General features: G+C 39.0%; 1 protein-coding gene across 1 annotated transcript; it reads left to right on the plus strand.

Annotated features, from left to right (window-relative positions):
- Nucleotides 1–1,924: 1,924 nt before the first annotated feature.
- On the plus strand, nucleotides 1,925–17,200 carry plcd4a (phospholipase C, delta 4a). The gene is made up of 15 exons (XM_062445546.1): nucleotides 1,925–1,949; nucleotides 3,374–3,532; nucleotides 4,152–4,380; nucleotides 4,620–4,749; nucleotides 4,867–5,098; nucleotides 5,276–5,477; nucleotides 6,041–6,185; nucleotides 6,964–7,116; nucleotides 8,686–8,853; nucleotides 13,555–13,711; nucleotides 13,961–14,077; nucleotides 15,498–15,676; nucleotides 15,784–15,916; nucleotides 16,008–16,157; nucleotides 17,109–17,200. The coding sequence occupies exons 1-15, from the start codon at nucleotides 1,925–1,927 to the stop codon at nucleotides 17,198–17,200; spliced, it is 2,271 nt and encodes a 756-aa protein (XP_062301530.1).
- Nucleotides 17,201–18,773: the final 1,573 nt, after the last annotated feature.

Below are 18,773 nucleotides of genomic sequence, written 5' to 3' on the forward strand. Positions count from 1 at the left end.
GGGTCAAACTCTAAAAAGCCTAAAGTGACGTCTTCAAATTCAAAATGATTGCTACATTTCCCATAATTAAAGTTTTATAATCATAATTAAAGTTAAGGGCTCTATCTTGATCAAAAGCCATTAATTCTGTATTTACAAATGTTAGTAAAATTGAAAATTAATAAATGGTGAATGGTTACTAATAATCCATCAGCTAAACTAAATAATTCTGCAATCGCAGTGTAAGTGTTAATGTACCATTAATAATTTAGACAGGATATTTTGGATAATTTGTCCTCATCCTTTCTCTGCAAATTAACAGGAAGGAACGTTATGAAAATGCAACTCAGGACGGTTTAATGACGAAACAGGGCTGAACAGGTGATCAAGCTGTGGAACAAAAAGGGTCCGGACAAAGAGGAAGGGCTGGTAGGAGGAGGAGGAGGAGGAGGAGGAGGGGCAGGTAAGCTCACAGTGAGTTGACAGTGAGCCTCAGTTCTTGTTGTTTCATTACTGTAGTGTGGCATACAGAGAGACAGGAGCAGCTCCTGGACCTTATGATCTGTCTCTGCTCGCCAGCAGCCTCCAGCATCGACCGGGACTCGGGGATGATCCTGCAACAGGTGAGACAGACCCTTTATAGATGCTGCCTCCTCTTCCTCTGGCTTATTCTACTTAACTTATAAAAGGCTATAAGAGACATGTACAGCAATAGTTTGACTGTTGATACAGTATGTGTTAATGGTAGATAACAATAAAGGAAGTGATGGGAATAGACAGCACAAATTTGTTTTCAGACTAAAATGCCACCAGACTATATAACATGAAAATTTTTGTCTGATAGCACACTGAAAGATTAGACTTTTATAAGCACATAATATACTGTCAACTTTGTTGTATGGCTTTCTGCACGGTCCTGTATTTTCCTAACAGAGTGCTACATCTACTTCAGCCACATGCATATTTCAGTTCAGAAGTTCCTTGAGTTTTTGATCGATTTTATGTTGGCTTTTTGTGTACGTTATGTGCCTTTAACTTACTTTAAAACTGCTTACATGTGTCTATTCTGTGTATTTATTGTGTTGGACTTACTTCTGTAGCTCTGTCATTACATGACTGGAGTAAGTGAGCCAGTTGTAGCTTAGTCAGTCATAATAACATTAATGCAGGCTGAGACAAGGTGTTTAGGTTAAGACTGTTTAAACACATTTAACGTATGCATATTAATGAAACTACAGGTGTTTAGAATATGAGCTGGCATGACACTGAGTCAGTTCTAGCCTTGAGTGAAAGGAATGCTGGAGACCACAGCGGGGATTTGGGGAGATTAGTTGGCTTAGTGAGCTCAAAGCAGAGAAAGAACAAAAACTGCAGGATGGGACAGAATGCAGGGAAAGAATAACAGAGCATCCAGATCAGCTTAGTGAGCCTCGTTGTGACACAGCAAACAGAAAGGGGACGAAGGCGGAATGATGGGGCTGCTTGTACCATTTGGTGCATTTATTGGAAAAAAAAAAAAAACCCAGCGAAAAGATTCACCCACAAGTCTTAAGTGATTACATGAGCTCAAAATGTTTTTACCATTGCACAAACTTTGTATCATACAGTCTTAATTAAGAATGTAGAACTCTCACAAAGAGGAAATACATGTGGTCAAAATATAAAACATAAGGACTAGAGATGGCCAGACTTTTGCAAGATTCATTCGTGCCCTAATGAACAGTAATGATATAATCCTCAATTCATTCCAAATACGCGGCAATGACTAACATAGCCAACCAAGTGTGTTAAAAAGTAAAGAAAACTATGCGTGTGTGTGTGTGAAAGCTATCATATTAATTCTAAATGTCTTTAGCTTGGAACTGTAAAGTATAACAACTGACTTTCAATGACTGAAGCACGTGTTTTATTCTGTTCTTCAGATGGCAGCGTGAGAAGACAACAAATGGCTTTCATGGGGAGTGGCCTCCGTAAGTCTGTTTTTATCTTCTAGTGGAATTATGTTTTGCATCTTAAAATATTTAATAGAACGACACGTACAAACTAGTTAGTTGAATTTAAATATGTTATATTTTTGTCTATGTGGAGTTTGTATTGGTATCAGAACAATGTCTGACAGATATGGGTCACTCTGTTAAAAAGGTGTTGTCCACCTTTAATCCTATATTGCCAAGTGAATCATATGAGTTTTTTTTTTTTTTTAGAGTTTTAGAGAGCTTTACATCATCAGTGTGATCTTTTTTTTTCTTCATGAGAAACCTGATGTATAAGATCAGATACATGTAGTACACAGATAAACCAATGCACTGTTGAATTTAAGTTTAATAGTTAGTGATATGAACTTTATGCAGGACCTATAAGGGTTTTAAACAACATTGTATTCATATGTTTCTGTTTGCTATGAAAAATAAATTGCAAAAACTTCCAGATGTATCAAATATGATACAAAATAAAACACATACATGCAAAGTGTTATTTAATAAATGTATAAATTACTTGTCAGAAGGTCCAATAAATACTCCAGTTTCAAAGAATTAGACATTTTCTGGCAATTATTTGATGGTTCAGGTTTTACAGGGTTAAGTAGAGAACTGTTCATGCTTTTGTATGGAACTCCAGGGCTGCCACAGTAAAATATAATCATTTAATAATATTGAATGCTTAATATGCATGACATGACAACATATTTTCATTTTCATTTTGAAACGGCATAATTACTGCCAAATTGAAAATTAGAATTTGACAAATGACTGTCTTAATAATTTTCACTTTAACTTAAAGGACCAGTGTATAGGTTTTAGTGACATCTAGTGGTAAGGTTTGCAGATTGCAACCAACTGCATACCCTCTCCCCTAGACACTTTGCACAGGTTTTGAAAACAAGTTAAAAACAAAGCAAAACTGCAGTTCAGAAACAATTGAAAGTCTTTAGGGCAGCCCTTCACATAGGTGCAGTTTAGTGGGAGGAGAGCATCATTTCCAGTAAGGCCATTCTTGCTGCCATTGAAGTATGTAATGTCGATTAGAAATCCCCAGACTTAAATATGCAGAGATCTCTGATTGTCTAATATCATGAGACTACCCCTGATTGTGAAACTTGCCAAAAAGGTGGAAGGCCCTTTCTAGAGCCAGTGTTTGGTTTGTCTGTTCTATGCTACTGTAGAAACAAGGTGGTGCAATATAACAGGCTACATGGAAGAGACCTGCTCCCTATGTAGATATAAAGAGTTTGGTCTGCTAGATGCAATAATGGCAATGTGAAAATTAAACTTGAAAATGAATTTACAGACAGTATGTTTACAATTGAAACTTCAAACTTTAAGGCAAAAGTACCATGTAAGTCTATTATATACATGTATATATTTTTAAATGTATAACTCTCTGCTTTCTGCAGGCATACAGGGGGATGACAACCTCCAGTCCATGCTGATAGGGACGGTGATGAGAAAAATCAAGTCTCGTACCTGGAAAAAGCAGCGCTACTTCAAGCTTCAGGATGACTGCATGACTATCTGGTACAAGTCCAAGAAGGCTGGCAAAGCCCACTCCACATGTAAGGACACATGATTTGCTAAAGTGATGGACATCTCTGGTCACACGCTGAGCCCAACATGACAATTATGATTACAAATGATGCCTCTGATTATACAAGACATCACTACATTCAATACGGTGGACTATAATGGTGGATAAACTAAATGGTCATTCAGAATTATATCAAATCCATAGTTTTGTTCATTTTTTAAGCACCTTGTCATAGATGAGAACAGTTGACCATAGGTAAACATTGACTTGTCCATAGAAGGAGAGGTTCTGTGGGACAACATTTATAAAATGTTTCATAGCAATAAAATTATCCAGAAATCCATAGTTTTCATCATAGCTGTAATAATATTTGTAGAAAAAGCTTAAAAGTTAAAAAACTTAAATCTCAAAACTGTTCAGTTCATTATTTTTCTCTTTTTTGCATTCTGACCATTTTTCTTTTCATAGGAGCATGATTTTGCAGCCTACCTCAGAGCAATGTAATTGATTTTTGTTTATTCCTATGTTTGTGATTAACCCCTGTTGATCATAAGATCACTGGTCGCTTTATACTGTATATACGCTGTACTTTTCACTGCTTCCATGTATTACTCATTGGACTATCCTGTGTCGTTCTTTGTGTCCAGTTTCAGTGAGCGATGTGGAGGCAGTGCGAGAGGGCCACCAATCCGAGGTGCTGCTTAGCATTGCAGATGAGTTCCCTGCTGATCGCTGCTTCACGCTGGTCTTCCGTGGTCGCAAGGGCAACCTAGACTTGGTGGCTGAATCAGCAGATGAAGCACACACCTGGATCAGCGGAATGAAGAAGCTGATTGAAAACCTGGAGAACATGGGGGAGCGGGAGAAACTTGACCAGTATCCTTTATTCAGCATTTTAAATAATTGAAATACATCCATTAGTTTTTAAGATGCCTTTTCAAGGACCACAGGGTTGTTCAAGGGTAAACTTTGACTTGTTTGTGGCACTAGAGGACAGTTTTGGGGTCCACCAAGCTATTCGAATCATCATTGGCACATGAACATCACAAATTTCATCGTAATTCAGCTTGTTCCTCTCTATTGAATGTGACAGCCTCCTTAATTGGTGTATCCAGATGGATTGGAGACTGGTTCAAGAAGGCAGACAAGAACAATGATGGCAGGATGAACTTCAAAGAAGTGCGAGATTTACTGAAGATGATGAATGTGGATATGAATGAGCACCACGCTCATCGTCTGTTCACAGTGAGACCCTTTGAATTTCTGTGATTTAAGCTCGCTGTTGCCATTTGCTTGAGACCAGCTGGTTTGAACTGTTGAGTTTTGATGTCTGTTGACCTATGTTCCTTTCTCTTCCTTCAGATGGCTGATAAGTCCCAGACAGATGCACTGGAAGATGATGAGTTTGTGCTCTTCTACAAGATGCTGACCCAGCGGGAGGATGTTCTGAGGGTTTTCCAGGAGTTCTCAGCTGATGGCCAGAAGTTATCTGAGAGTGACCTGGAGGACTTTCTGAAACAGGAGCAGCTGGAGGGGGAAGACATCCAGCAGCATGCCAAGCAGCTCATTGAAAGCTATGAACCCTCTGACACAGGTACATGGACTTTGTAGAATGTTCTGTATCTTTGCAAATTTATATTATTAAGAAGTCTTTCGTAGTGCCTCTACAAAGGACTTCTTAATGGATAAAGTACCTGGATAAAGTACCTGGGTAAAGGACCGTCAATAATTCTGGAACAATATGAGTGACACCATCCTGTTGTCTTTCCAGCCAAGCAGCTGAATGCCATGACTTTTGACGGTTTCTTGATGTACCTGGGCTCAGCCGAGGGCTCTATCTTCAACCCACAGTGTCGGGCTGTCTACCAGGACTTGAGCCAGCCGCTGTGCCATTACTTCATTTCCTCTTCCCACAACACCTATCTGATGGAGGACCAGCTCAGAGGACAAAGCAGTGTTGAGGGATACATCAGGTCTGGATATCTAATCAAATATGGATTAACTTTACAGGCTCTGTCAAGTTTGATCAACACAGCGAGTGCCCAAAAAACAGCAAAATTCATTTGTGTGTTATTGTGAAGTAGGTAGTTCTGGAAGCTTGGTCCCAGAGTGACTATCTACATATCTATCCAAATCCACTTCCGGTGCCACTTTTGTTTTCAGGGTTCCCCTCAGCTAATGCATTCTCCACCATGCTTCATAGAACCTCTCAGGGGTAATAGATTGAGATTTACTGTGACATCGCGCTGCTTTAAAACCTCTTCACCATTCAGAACCCATTAATCAATGAAATAAAAGCTACCTAAGTTAATAAAATGGGAGTCCTGACGTCAAACACCTATTTTGGGGTGATTAATTCTGTTTCATTACATTTATTAATCTGACCATCATTGGAACAAGCTGTTACATCGTTGCCGTTGACATTAACAAAAGTCATTAGCTTATGTACCTGTGATCCTGAATAAAATATCTTAATAAAATGACTAAATGCATGAATGAGTATGAATCAGTGACTGAACCTGTGCCTTCTGCACAGGGCTCTGACTCGTGGCTGCCGATGCGTGGAAGTAGATTGCTGGGATGGTGCCAATGGAGAGCCCATTGTATATCATGGACACACCTTCACCTCCAAGATACTCTTCAAGGATGTGGTCAATGCAGTGGGCAACTATTCCTTCAAGGTAGCATTACCTGCACTGTTTGTTTCACTTTATGAGTTACTGCCAGTTGGAAGATCTCTAACATTTACAAAAAGAATATTTTTTTCATAGACAGTGTTTAAATTCTCAGCAGATTGGGCAGTCCAGGTCTTTAATTAATCAACCCTTGCCAGAGCAAAAAGTTGCAAGCTTTGAATAAAGTCCAAGTATGATGGCTTTCTCATATACTAGTCCTTCAGTTTGTTATACAAAACTGGTGAAATAATCATTCTTTCCGACAACAGTTTAGGCTGCACATGTCAAAAACTGACAGCCCGGATTGGAAACATGATCTCATTGGTCCAAATGAGGCTTGTAGACCAGGCATGCTTTGTAATCCCCTCATGCTGGCATTACAATTGATTTTGCTTTCATTGTTCCGTAAAGCTGTATCAACAAATCGCTCAGCATCTCATTGTAAATTTATGAAAGGGAGTACAACTGTGCAATGATATCCAAGACATAATCTGAAAACTCTATGAAGTGATCTGCCATGGAGTGCCAGCCTCCTGCCAAAGTGAACAGCTGCCAGGTTCACATGCATGTCAAAGCTGCTGTGTATAAGCATCTGTCTGCAATTGAATATTGTGGCCTCATGACCCCTTGTCCAGCCATCTGCCAGTCTTTCAGCCAGCCAGGCACAACCCACAGGTGTATGGCAGCAGGTGTATTAGCTTTCCGCTGCGATAATGCTCTCCAGTGTTAAATTACAAACTCACTCACTCCCTCCGTCCCTCTGCCTCCTCCTATTCCCCATCAGGTATCGGAGTATCCAGTCATCCTGTCCATCGAGAACCACTGCAGTGTGGAGCAACAGAGAGTCATGGCCCAACACCTCAGCCACATCCTTGGTGATAAGCTGCTGAAAAGCACACTGGATGGCCATTCCCCCATTATGTTGCCGTCTCCTGAGGTCAGCAGTTGCCCCAATCCTACTTCACTGTGTTCTGGACTAGAAATCTGGCTTTAAAGTGAAAAAAGGCTTCATTGGACTCATTGCCTATAGAATCACTGCTGGGATTATGATCGCAAACATTTTTTTAGAATTACTGAAGTGCTACTCTTAAGTTGTAGGGAGGTAGTCACTGTGGATGGTTGATTCACAAGAAGCAGAAACTGGGGTTCACAGTGTGAGTCTTGTGTGTGTTTAAAACTATTGTTAAAGTTGGTGAAAGATGCTTCCTGTCACTTATTTCTATATCAAATCAAGACCATAATCGTTCTTTACCTTGGAGCTGCCAGTGCTTAAACATAGCCATAACAAGTTCAATAATGCTGTCATGTTGTTGCAATTTTGTAATATACAACTATAGTTGCTAGGAAACAGACTTGCATAAAGAGCTGTTCAAGGGATTTTTAGGGGCTTGATACACCTCTGACAGTCATTTGGAGGTTTGAGCTCCATTTCAGTTGTAGGACATAGGTCTATAGTTTTAAAACTCTTACACACATGTGGCACACTTTTTTCACTTTTTTCTGGATGTGAATGGTTGTTGGAAGTTGAACTGCTGGACACAAAATGTCTCCTACTTTTATTGTCAAGTTTATTCTTAGTGTTTGTGCACTGAAGGGTTTACTTTTCCACATTCAGCAGATGAAAGTGATAACAGCCTTCTAGTGTCAAACTGCAGATTCATCAGTCTGCACACTGAAGTTCAAACATGTTCATTCAACAGCTTAATCCATCCTTGTCATAGAGATACTCAAATAAGTTCCATGTTATCACATTTTTAAGCAAAGTAGTTCATAGATATTGATGTGGTGCTGAATTATGTCCATTGATTTTGACCGCTGCCTTCGTGACTTATTCCGTAACACATGTAGACATCCACCTTCATTGACCTCAATAACAAGTTCAAGTTGACCCGGGTGTGCCTTTAACTTGTTAATGATATGATGGTGGTGAAGTTGTTTTCAATCTTTAAAAATTGGAGCTTAGCATGTGGTCCTCCTTTCTTCAGCCACTGGTATTGATTTAAACAGTGTAATGAACTAACCAATACATCAAGTCCCATCAGTTTCCTGTGATAAATCCGACAGTGAATTGATCCAGTCGTGGCTGTTTGGGAGATGCCGTGGTTATCTTTTGCTTGATTAGGCAGCTTGATCCCTTTAGAGCCTGTCAGAGCTCGCAGTGACCCAGAGGGCAACTTCACTTTCACCCTAAACCCTGTCAGAGCCTTCTGGGCCATATGATCTGTGCCTAAATGCAACACTGCCACCCTGAATTATTCAACACCACAATATTTTTTGGTACACCAACCATTCTGTATATGCATTTCAAGAATCTGAAAAGTCATGTTTCAGATTATACATATAAAAATGCACTCCTCATTATTATATTAAACCCATTTAGTAAAGCTGGTTTCTCTTGATGACAGATGACAACGCTTCAACCAACCCAACAACAACCAAAAAAGACGTGATTTTACCTCTAAAATGGAAACTGTGCATTAAGGATTTCGTATGATCTTCTTTTCAGGATCTAAAAGGAAAAATTCTACTGAAGGCGAAGAAGATCGGCGGTCTGGAGGAGAATATCAACGGGATGGTGGATGACTCTATGACCACGGAGGTCAGCGATGAAGACGAGGGGGCTGAAATAGACGATGACAACCTTCACCGCGAGAGCATTATCCGCAGAGTTAAGGTGGGTCAGGTTGTTCAACACAGCTTTGCGTTATATACAGTCTAGTGAGCCAGCCTGATTTAAATTCAGTTCTTTCAGTCATTTTTAGGCTGATGATGCAAGTCGAATCAGGAAGTAGATTTCAATTTGTGAATGGAACACCTAATAGATTAAGCCGATTAACCCAAAAATAAAGTCACTCCTTTTAATTAAACACATCTTCTTAGTAATTCAATTTAGTGAATTGCAGATCCAGGTTATTTAATTCTATGGACCTCTAACAAATTTAGGATGGAGAACTGTTGCTCTAGCAGCACTTTACCGCATCCTTCAGCAAAAGACTGTGAACAGTTCCTGCTGTAAATGTATGTACAGTACCTGCATGAAAGTAAAGTGGGATTTTAAAGATTGTGGAGTAGCTGAATGGATGATGTTGAACTGGATTCATTAAGGCACCCAGAATAGCAGCAGTTCCCCTCTAACCTGGTGAGGGGAACTGGATGGTGATATGTACTGTAATACTTGGATTTACAGTATCTGTGGTGTTCAGGAGGAATTAAAGGAGACATATTAAGCTCATTCTGATTTTTTTTGTTTGTTAATTATATACTGTGATGATGTTAGAGATTAAACAGGGTTAAAGTTATGTAGAATGCTTCCTCCAAGTCAGAAGTCAGGGTTTCAATCATTTGTGTTGTTTTTTTCATGCCCATAAATAGCCGTACGTTCTGTAAACCTATACATAGTTGTCAGGGTTGTTATATAGGTTGTGATGCAGCCACTGGAAGCTAACCAATTAGAAGGGGTGCCGATAATTATTAGGTGGAGCTTAAAGAGACAGGAACTCAAACGGCCTGTTTCAGACAGAAGCTGAACTGAGGGGCTACGTAAAGGGTTAAAGGGAGTTTTATATACCAGTCGATCCCCAGATTAAAAATATAGACCCATAAATGTGCAGAACAGAACTCTCACACTGCAGGGATTTTGTTTTTATATACAGTATTTTGATAGGGAGTTGGATTGAACATTGATGGAGGATAGCTTCATTGATGTTCTTTTGGTCTAGAAGAGAAATTTACTCAAGTGTCTCTGAAAACAAGCATCTACCACAGAGCACAGTATAGAAAGGGACAAAAAGAAGTTAACAGTATAATAAAGTGACTGTTAATATAGTTAGCTAACTGAGTGATAGAGATTGTTGTTCATGTAGTTCAGCTTTTTTCAGGTCTCATATAAGGCCTCACTCTTTCAACTGCCAGCCTTCAAACTTTCCATGCAAATGACGAAATTTCCTTTAATCTCAGTCTGCTGCACGCAAAGACACAACCATCACAACCATTACTTTACTTTTGTTATAATATTTAGCATATAAGCATTTGAAGATACATTACTTGATTGAGTTTTATAGCTCAGTTAACGTTTTGCAACTTAAAGCAACATCACAGCAAAATTTAAAGACAAAGAATTCAGATTTTTTTCAGCCCGTGAGTGAGTGTTTGTTGTCCCTGGTTGATCGAGTGTTTTGTAGTAAGCCACTCGGAGAGACACCCATAAATCTGGTCGACTTTTTATCCAGCGGAAAAGGATTGCATAAACTTCTGTCGTTCCTCATGAAAAATACAGAGGATTGAAGGGCAGGGAGCAGACACTGGGTGTTAGATAAGGTGATCTGCTTACACTGCGATAGCACAGCGAGACACAGAAGCAGGGCAGGGACACGGAAGGACGAAAAAAAGAGAATCAGGCTTCGGCATTGTGCTTACCGCTCGTGAACAATGGTGTCCTTCACCACAGTCATGCAGAAGTGAACTTAACTGAACTGCAGCTTGATAAGACTTTCTTTTCTGCTGGGGTAATACTCCTGCCACCACTGTCATTGTTGAAAGCAGTGGTCATCAAGACAAATATAGAAAAAAAAACATCAGAGGATCTCATTGTTGCTCTCAACCCATTTTACCACATCACACCAGACAAAGCCTAGTCATGCCAGGCTGGGCCAAACTAGTTCGGCAAGGTGTTTGTGTAGTCTCCTGTAAAAAGAGATACCTGATACTCTGAACAGCACTAATTGCAGTCAGTAATCACCTCTGTTGGTAAATACCACGATGTAGTGTCTCTAAGTAGGCTGGTCATCATTTCTGTACGCTCATCATTTCTGTATATTTGTCACAAAAGTAGTAATCAATGCTAATGATAAAATATCATTCAATTCAATATAATACCACAAACTATAATTTGGTTTCGTAAAGTATTGAATCTCTTAATTTAGGTCATTGTGATGTCACTGTAATGCTCAATTCATAATGATCAAGAGATAGGCTTTGGAACATTTAAAAAAATGGCAAATTAATTAAAAGCTGGATTAATCTACAATTTATAACTTTACAGACATCAAGAAATCATCTATATGTACATAAATAATAATTAATAAACCAGTTTGACCTTGCAGTTTGTAAACATATTTGTATGATGTGGCTTTAAAGGGGCTTTTATTTAATTTGTATATTTAATTACATTAAAATGTTCAATTTCCTATCATTCCCCTTCTCATTTGACAACTCAGCCATGCATTGCAAAAAAAAAAAAATGTTTTTATTATATGCTGTATGTCTGACTTGGCCTATAAGAAGAGCTCTCATTGGCTGTCATAAAAATAGAAATAAGCCCTGTTCATTTCCATTCAGCCACAAAAGATTAATGGTTGCTATAATCCCTAATGGAATACTTATTTTGTCTTTAATGTATCTATGATTTATTGTACAATGAAATATATGTTGCATAGGTAGTGCCTCAATAAAAAAAAAAAACCTAATTGGACAAAGAAGGTCCACTTCATTTTAGGAGTTTTCAATTCTTACCTAGTTTTTATCGAGAAGTATGAAGTTGTCATTACATGACCAAGGCTTCGAACCTATGATCCATGTATCCAACCATATCAAGGTAGTGTTCCGTTTCTGACCCAGATATGTCCCTCATTGATGTGCTGTAATTTACTTAATTTCTATTGATGTTACAGGCATTACGGCAGAACACTTGATGTTGTAAGTGCATCTATGTCGAGTGCAGCAGACTAAGTGTGTAAAGGAATCATTGGGCACTTAGACTCTTGTTTATTGATAAGCATCTGAGAAGCATGAAACGCCACACTGGGTCTCTCAGAGGTGAAGCTAGCGTTGAGTTTGGCAGTGATGTGAGCTCGGTGGTGCCCCTGCTGATGGTTTAAGTGTCTGAAGAGATGACTCCGTTGCTGTCTGGTAGATAGATGAAGGTGTAAGGAGAGGGGGGGTTGAGGCTCTGAAGCCTGGGTAGACCAGCCAGATCAGCTTTCATGTGGGAGCAGGCGGACGTGCATGCGGAGGTGCTTGGGAGGTTTCGCTGTCATTGTGCTGTTTCGGCGTGGCACTACCTCTGATCATGGGAGCTACCCTGGCAGCAAACCTGCTTTTGCTTGGCGTCGTGGTTGAATATCACTTACACCGTCTACTGTAACGGGGGGGGGTTGTCTCAAGGTTTCGATGACAGGATTCCTTTGCATCACAAGGGTTTACCCTATCACGTGAAGTAACAGTCAGCTGAAAAGAACACAGCAAGTTCATGGGTCGACATAATTGTATTGATGATCCACTGAGGGGTTAAATGCAATTTGGGTCGTTAAGGTATAGGCTTCTTCTTGCCGGTCTGTAGAACTGATGAAGCCACTCGGATGGTTTATGAACCATCTTGGGAATACCTTGGAATCCTTGTTCCGAACATCTGAATCTTTGCCCACATATCAGATATGTTCAGCAATTCAATTAGGTGTGATGTGTGTACTTATTGATGGTTGTGTCCCCAGTTGGCAGCACAACTGACCCAGTTCGGATTTCTATTTTGGGGTTTTCATCGTTTGGTACCAGAGCTAGAAAGGTAGTACAAGGAATATGGGCACTCACTCTCTCACTCTTCAGCTACACAACCTCTCCCTATCCTCTGACGTTTCTAGACCTTATCAGACCTTTCATTCTATGTCTGTCCACCGTTAGACCTCATAGAGTTACTTATCTGTTGCCAGCCACTCAACCTCACTGCTCACATGCCTTGTATCATCCCATTAGATCCAGATTCTTTACCTCAGGATTTAAATCCAATGCCAATCTTCCTTGCCAATGCGGGAAATAAAAGTGTTGAGGTCAGAATGGTGGGTGGTCATGTAGAGGATCAAGTCCTATCACAGACTTAACACAAACATTTGCCTTCTGACTAACCATCTTTTCTATCCCCACCATTCTAAAATTGTTTGTCTGTTTTGGTCTGCATTCTCATTGCTAACTATAAGCATTTTTTTTTCTTTTAACCTGCTTTGCCAGTGAATGAATTTTGCTCATGTAGCCTTAACTTTATCAGACTGTGGCGTTTTAGCCATGTTGAAGGTACGGTTCAATGGATGTAAATATGTCAATTGGTCGGTCCAACTACTTTGGTCTAGACTAAAATATAACTCAGCTATTGTTGCACTGATTGCCATGAAATGTTGTAAATACATTATTAGTCCACAGAGGATGCAAGCACTGAATATCAGCTTCCATAATATAGCTTATATTAGTTTACTTGTGCTGTCTCAGTTGTAGCGTATTGCAAAACCGATATTTACATTTTACTTGCAAAAACAGCTGAAAACATTTACAAAACAGCACCATGTATCAGTTTATCAGTGTATTATCTTATGTCTTCTTATTTCCATAGAGGTCAAAGCAGCGTCTGTCCAAGGAGTTGTCAGACTGTGTTGTCTACTGCAAAAGCGTCCACTTCAACAGCTTCAAACACTCCCGCATCCACTCCAAGTTCTACGAGGTGGCCTCTTTCACAGAGTCCAAAGCCCGCAAACAGCTGAGAGAGGCTGGTTTGTACACACCCATTACTCATCTTAGCATCAGACAAATAGAAGAGAATAAAAAAGAATAATAGGTTTTGAATAAAATTGGGTGTTTGAATTTTCAGTGGGCTGGGGTTTTAGTTCTTTCTGTCGTGGATATTTTGTCTCAGTAGTTTTTTGTTCTCAACTTTAAATTGATCCATGATCCACACATGACAAAACATCCTATTTGATAACTGTAACTCAACCTCTGATGTATTTTTTTTTCTATTTCAGGGGCAGAATTTGTTCACCATAACTCCCGGCAGCTGACAAGGATTTATCCCAGCGGCTTCCGAACTGACTCCTCCAATTTCAATCCTCAGGAAATGTGGAATGCTGGGTGCCAAATCGGTGAATGCAACTGAAAAATAGATTTCTCTAAGTCGGGCTTCGTAGACTTGACTTTCTGACAATTTTTTAAATCATTAATGCTACTTTCTGTGAAACTTTTCATAATAATGTCTTCAACTTAATTCTAACAGAGCTGTAGTAGAGAACTTGAAACACTTAGATTTGCACGTTGTTGTCGCGGTAACTAATGGTGTAAATTATAACACAACTGCATTTTGAAACTGATTCTGATAGCATTAGTTAGGAGTAAAAAAAAACATGATATATTATATAAACATGATATATCTACATTACATACCGGTACCAATATATGTGCCTGGTTAGACCGGCCATTTTATCAGTTCTCCAGTAGAAATTACACATCCCTAATTTGAAGAGTTTTTCTCATTTCAAAGATTTGTTGTCACTTTTTTTTTCAAGTCACCAGCTGAAATGCGAGTTCGTATATTAGAAGGCATAAGTAAGGCTACGTTCTAATCCTGACTTTGTTGGAGTTTGCTTCATTACAAATGTCAGTGTAATTTTGACTTGTGTTGCTGGCCTTGGTGCTGAACTTCCTGTACATTACATGAGGTGCTGTCCGTGGTACTTTCTGTACCAAGACGCGTTAGACAGTGTTCTCCACCACCCTCATTCAAACACAAAATGAGGGATTATCTTTTGGAAGACAGGTGTTCATCCCCCCCAGTAGAGTTCAGAAACTGTAGAATCAATGACAATGTTCAATGAAGTTCTGGGGTCATGTGGTGGCCCAACGTCTTATTAAGACATTTTAAGTTGGTTTTTCCTTTCATTTGTAAGGACACATAGTCAAAAGTAGTAGCTCAGTGTTACATAGGTACATAGTATCATACTATCAAAAAATGTTGTTTCACATTGACAGGCTTGGGCTCTGTGCCTGTTACCTCACAGTAAGCCTGTTACCTGCACCATAGTGTCAGATAATAGTCACAGCCTGCTTTGTATGCACCAGTGATTAGATGATGTAAGTTAGATTTTTGACTTTGAAGACTTTTTTTTGTGTGTAAAATTATTATAAAATGAGCTTGATGAAGCCTGGGGTGAAGAATTGTTGATCACTCATGAGGAATACACAAGCCTTTCAGTGTGTGACAACTTATTTCAGATGAGACCTGCAGTTGTCTTTGTTTGTCTATTATTCCCTACTAGGGAATCCCTAGTCATCGATGTCCAATACAGTGTCAAAGAACAGCTGTGAGGTCATGTTACATCATTTCTGGCTACTGATGTTCAAATCAAATGTGCAAAGTTTCCGAGTGCAGCTTCAATAATATATCTATACTCAAAAAGTGCCTGAAGACAATATGTTGTGAATCAGAATCTCTTGGCAAGAATACATTAGTCAAAAATGAAAAACATTAACCTTGTTTTTTTTTTTTTTTTTTAAACTTTCATTCAGTTGCGTTGAATTTCCAGACTGCAGGGGAAGGCATGGATCTCAATGATGGGCTGTTTAGTCAGAACGGTCGCTCTGGGTACATCCTAAAACCCAGTTTCATGAGAGATGCAGATCAAATATTTGATCCAGAGACTCCACAGAAACAGGATGGTCACCAGCCCTGCATCCTCACCATACAGGTACAAAAGACACTGGGGAAAAAAAGCATCTCTGAGGTTGTTTATTTGTTAATTCAATCATTTTAATTGAGAACACTGTATGCATTTATGTATTCATGCATAATCAGGTGATCAGCGGCCAGCAGTTCCCCAAAGTCAACATCAAAGAGGGATCTATAGTGGATCCTCTGGTCAGAGTGGAGATCCATGGAATTCCTATGGACCAGGCCAAGCAGGAGACCAGATACATAGAGAACAATGGTACAGTAGAGACTCTGATCTGGATTAGTTCCACAAAGAATCTCCAAAAAGCATGAGTGTATGAAATTAAAATGTGTCTTCCTTTGTGCAGGGTTCAATCCTGTGTGGTACGACACTCTGCGCTTCACTATCCACACCCCTGAGCTGGCCATGGTACGCTTTGTGGTGGAGGACTACGACAAGACGTCAAAAAATGACTTTGTGGGGCAGTACACACTGCCGCTCAGCTGCATGCAGCAAGGTCAGTATGAACAAGCTGAGTTAATTAACACCTCAGTTATATATCATATAGGTTAGATTCCTCTGGTATTAATAGCCTCAGTGTGCTGCGCGTAACCCAGAACTATGTACAGTAATGAGATCTTTATATAAGGACATGACACAGTGATGTGATAATAATCCATGCTCAACAAACATGACACGATCTCTGATGATAAAAAAAAAGCTTGTTGTGTCAAGATAAAAAAAAAAGTTTACCACTAGTCCACTGATCTACAGGAGGCTGTAATGCATCAATAAACACAGTAATTCACAAGCAAAGTGTAGCAGAAGAAGACTAATATTCATTTTCAGGTTTATACTTTTAATCTGGGGCTCAACTGTAATATCTTTGCATGATTCACAGTTCTAAAAACTCCTTATTTATCATATACTGACCTTTTACGCAGCCCTTCAGTTCAACCTCCCAATGAGCCCACTCTGTTCTGATTGGTTCGTTTTTCCTAGAAGCTTCATCTTGGTAGACTTCCACTGGTTCAGGAGGCCATGTCAACAAACCATGAAACTACAGAAAAATGTCAACGTCTAAAATTCATTCGTACATGTTTGAGCCAAAATCTGAAAATTAACATAAAAACCCTTAGCAACAACCTTAGCAACCAAGACTATGGAATGAATGATGTCGAATTCTCCTTTAACGTGCCTTACAACATCATTTCTCACCAGATAAAGCCTTGTTGCAGATGCAGAAGCTAAGACATAATATATAAAGACAGAATCTGTGCATTCCAGTCTGCATCATATTTATTTAACACACTTTATTTCGTGTGTGAATACTTTTCCTATCATTATACAAGGCCATGCCCTGACAAAGAAATGCGTGGGCTCTGCTGTAGGCCTATGAGTAGGAGTCAGGTCAGATTCCTCTTTGCATGTATAAATACTGCAAATCAATGTTGTTTTCTGTCCTCAGGTTATCGTCACATCCACCTTTTGTCCAAAGATGGCACCAGTATTCCTCCCTCCTCCTTATTTGTCCACATCAGGATCACAGGACTGAAATAAAGCAAGCTTCACTTTCCTAATACAGTGGAGGTACTGGAAAGAAAATCCCACTATTTAGTGATCAGAGCATAATCAATATATAGAAAACACTCATAGCTCCTACAATAGTATTTAACATTGTTCTTATTTGATGTGAAGAAATACTACGCCAAATGTTTAGTGGATCTTAAGCAACAGAAATATATTAGCTACTGTATGCATGTATGTTCTTGTTTTATTCACTATAGTGTGTGTAGAGCTGCTCCTGTGATTGACTTGAATCTTGCTGCTCGTGTTTGGCGTACTGTGTCTGTATGTTCTGTAGATATATTGTGTTGTAGAAGAAGAATGTGCCACCATTAAGTTTAGATCAGGATGTCTTTAATCCTTCAGTATTTCCATTGAACTAACAGCACTTTGTGGACACCGTCTAACCGCTGCAGTCATCAGCTTTCACCGTGGTTACAATGCAACGCTTGAAACATAATTCTCTTTTAGATGCACATTCCTCTTTCATGTAATTCTCTTTTGAAATGGAAAACTGAAGGAGAGATACGGTGCATGTGTGTGTGCAGGAATTTGAAATTGGAGCAATCAAGTTTAATTTATATTTTAAAGGATTCGAGATTAATTAAGTTAAGAAAATGACGCAAAATTGAGGTTCAAATTGTGGTAATGCAAACTACTTCAGATACAGTTCCTCGAATTCAGATTCTGAAATCTTTCATCCAGGAAATTGAGAAACAAGCAAGCACTGATTCTACCAATATGAGAGATCCCTCTCATATTGTCAGGGGCTGAATTACTTTCATTTTATATAAAGCTACAGAATGTTTTTAGTTCTGAAATTGTCAGAAAGTAGTGAAAAAATCTTCAAATATCTAGTTTTGTCCAGCCAACATTCCAAAACCCAAAGATGTTCAATTAACTATCAGATGAGAGAAAGAAGAGGAGAAGCAGGAATTGACATATTTACTTGAAAAAACTGTTGAAACAATCATGTGATGGTCAAAATATTTGATATAAATGATTTTTCTCTTGTACAACAAACAGTTGTACTGCTGACTTTGTCAAATCTCCAACTCTTATAATAATAATCAGTGTGTTGCTGTACACTGTGACAAATTGAAATATACTTTTATAGTAGAACTCAATCAATACAAATTTTACGAGGCCAGTAGGAACACTTATATTTGAGATCAGATATTTGTCTTTGAGCATTAACAGTTCTGTTCCGTATTTCTTAGATTTGGTTATTATTCCTTTTAAGAAAAAACATTTTTTTCCGGGCCTAACCTATCACCTGTTTGCATATTTTAAGCTATCTGGCTAACAGACTTACTCACTATATAAAACTAAAAGGAAGTTGCTGAGATGATTGTTCCACAGTGCCATAACTCGAGGATCTACACTCAACAGCTGAACATAAACAACTGTGGCATGTGATCACTTGCTAATGAAATGAAATGAAAAATACATAATCCTGCTGTTTTCAAGTATCTGACAGATAGTTAAAGTTATTTTTAGTTTGAAGGAGAAAAAATGTCTATATGTGCCCTGTCTATAGTACATTAGCACATAGTATTGTATACAA

Source organism: Scomber scombrus, chromosome 24, assembly GCF_963691925.1.
Source record: "Scomber scombrus chromosome 24, fScoSco1.1, whole genome shotgun sequence".
NCBI classification, from domain to species: Eukaryota; Metazoa; Chordata; class Actinopteri; order Scombriformes; family Scombridae; genus Scomber; species Scomber scombrus.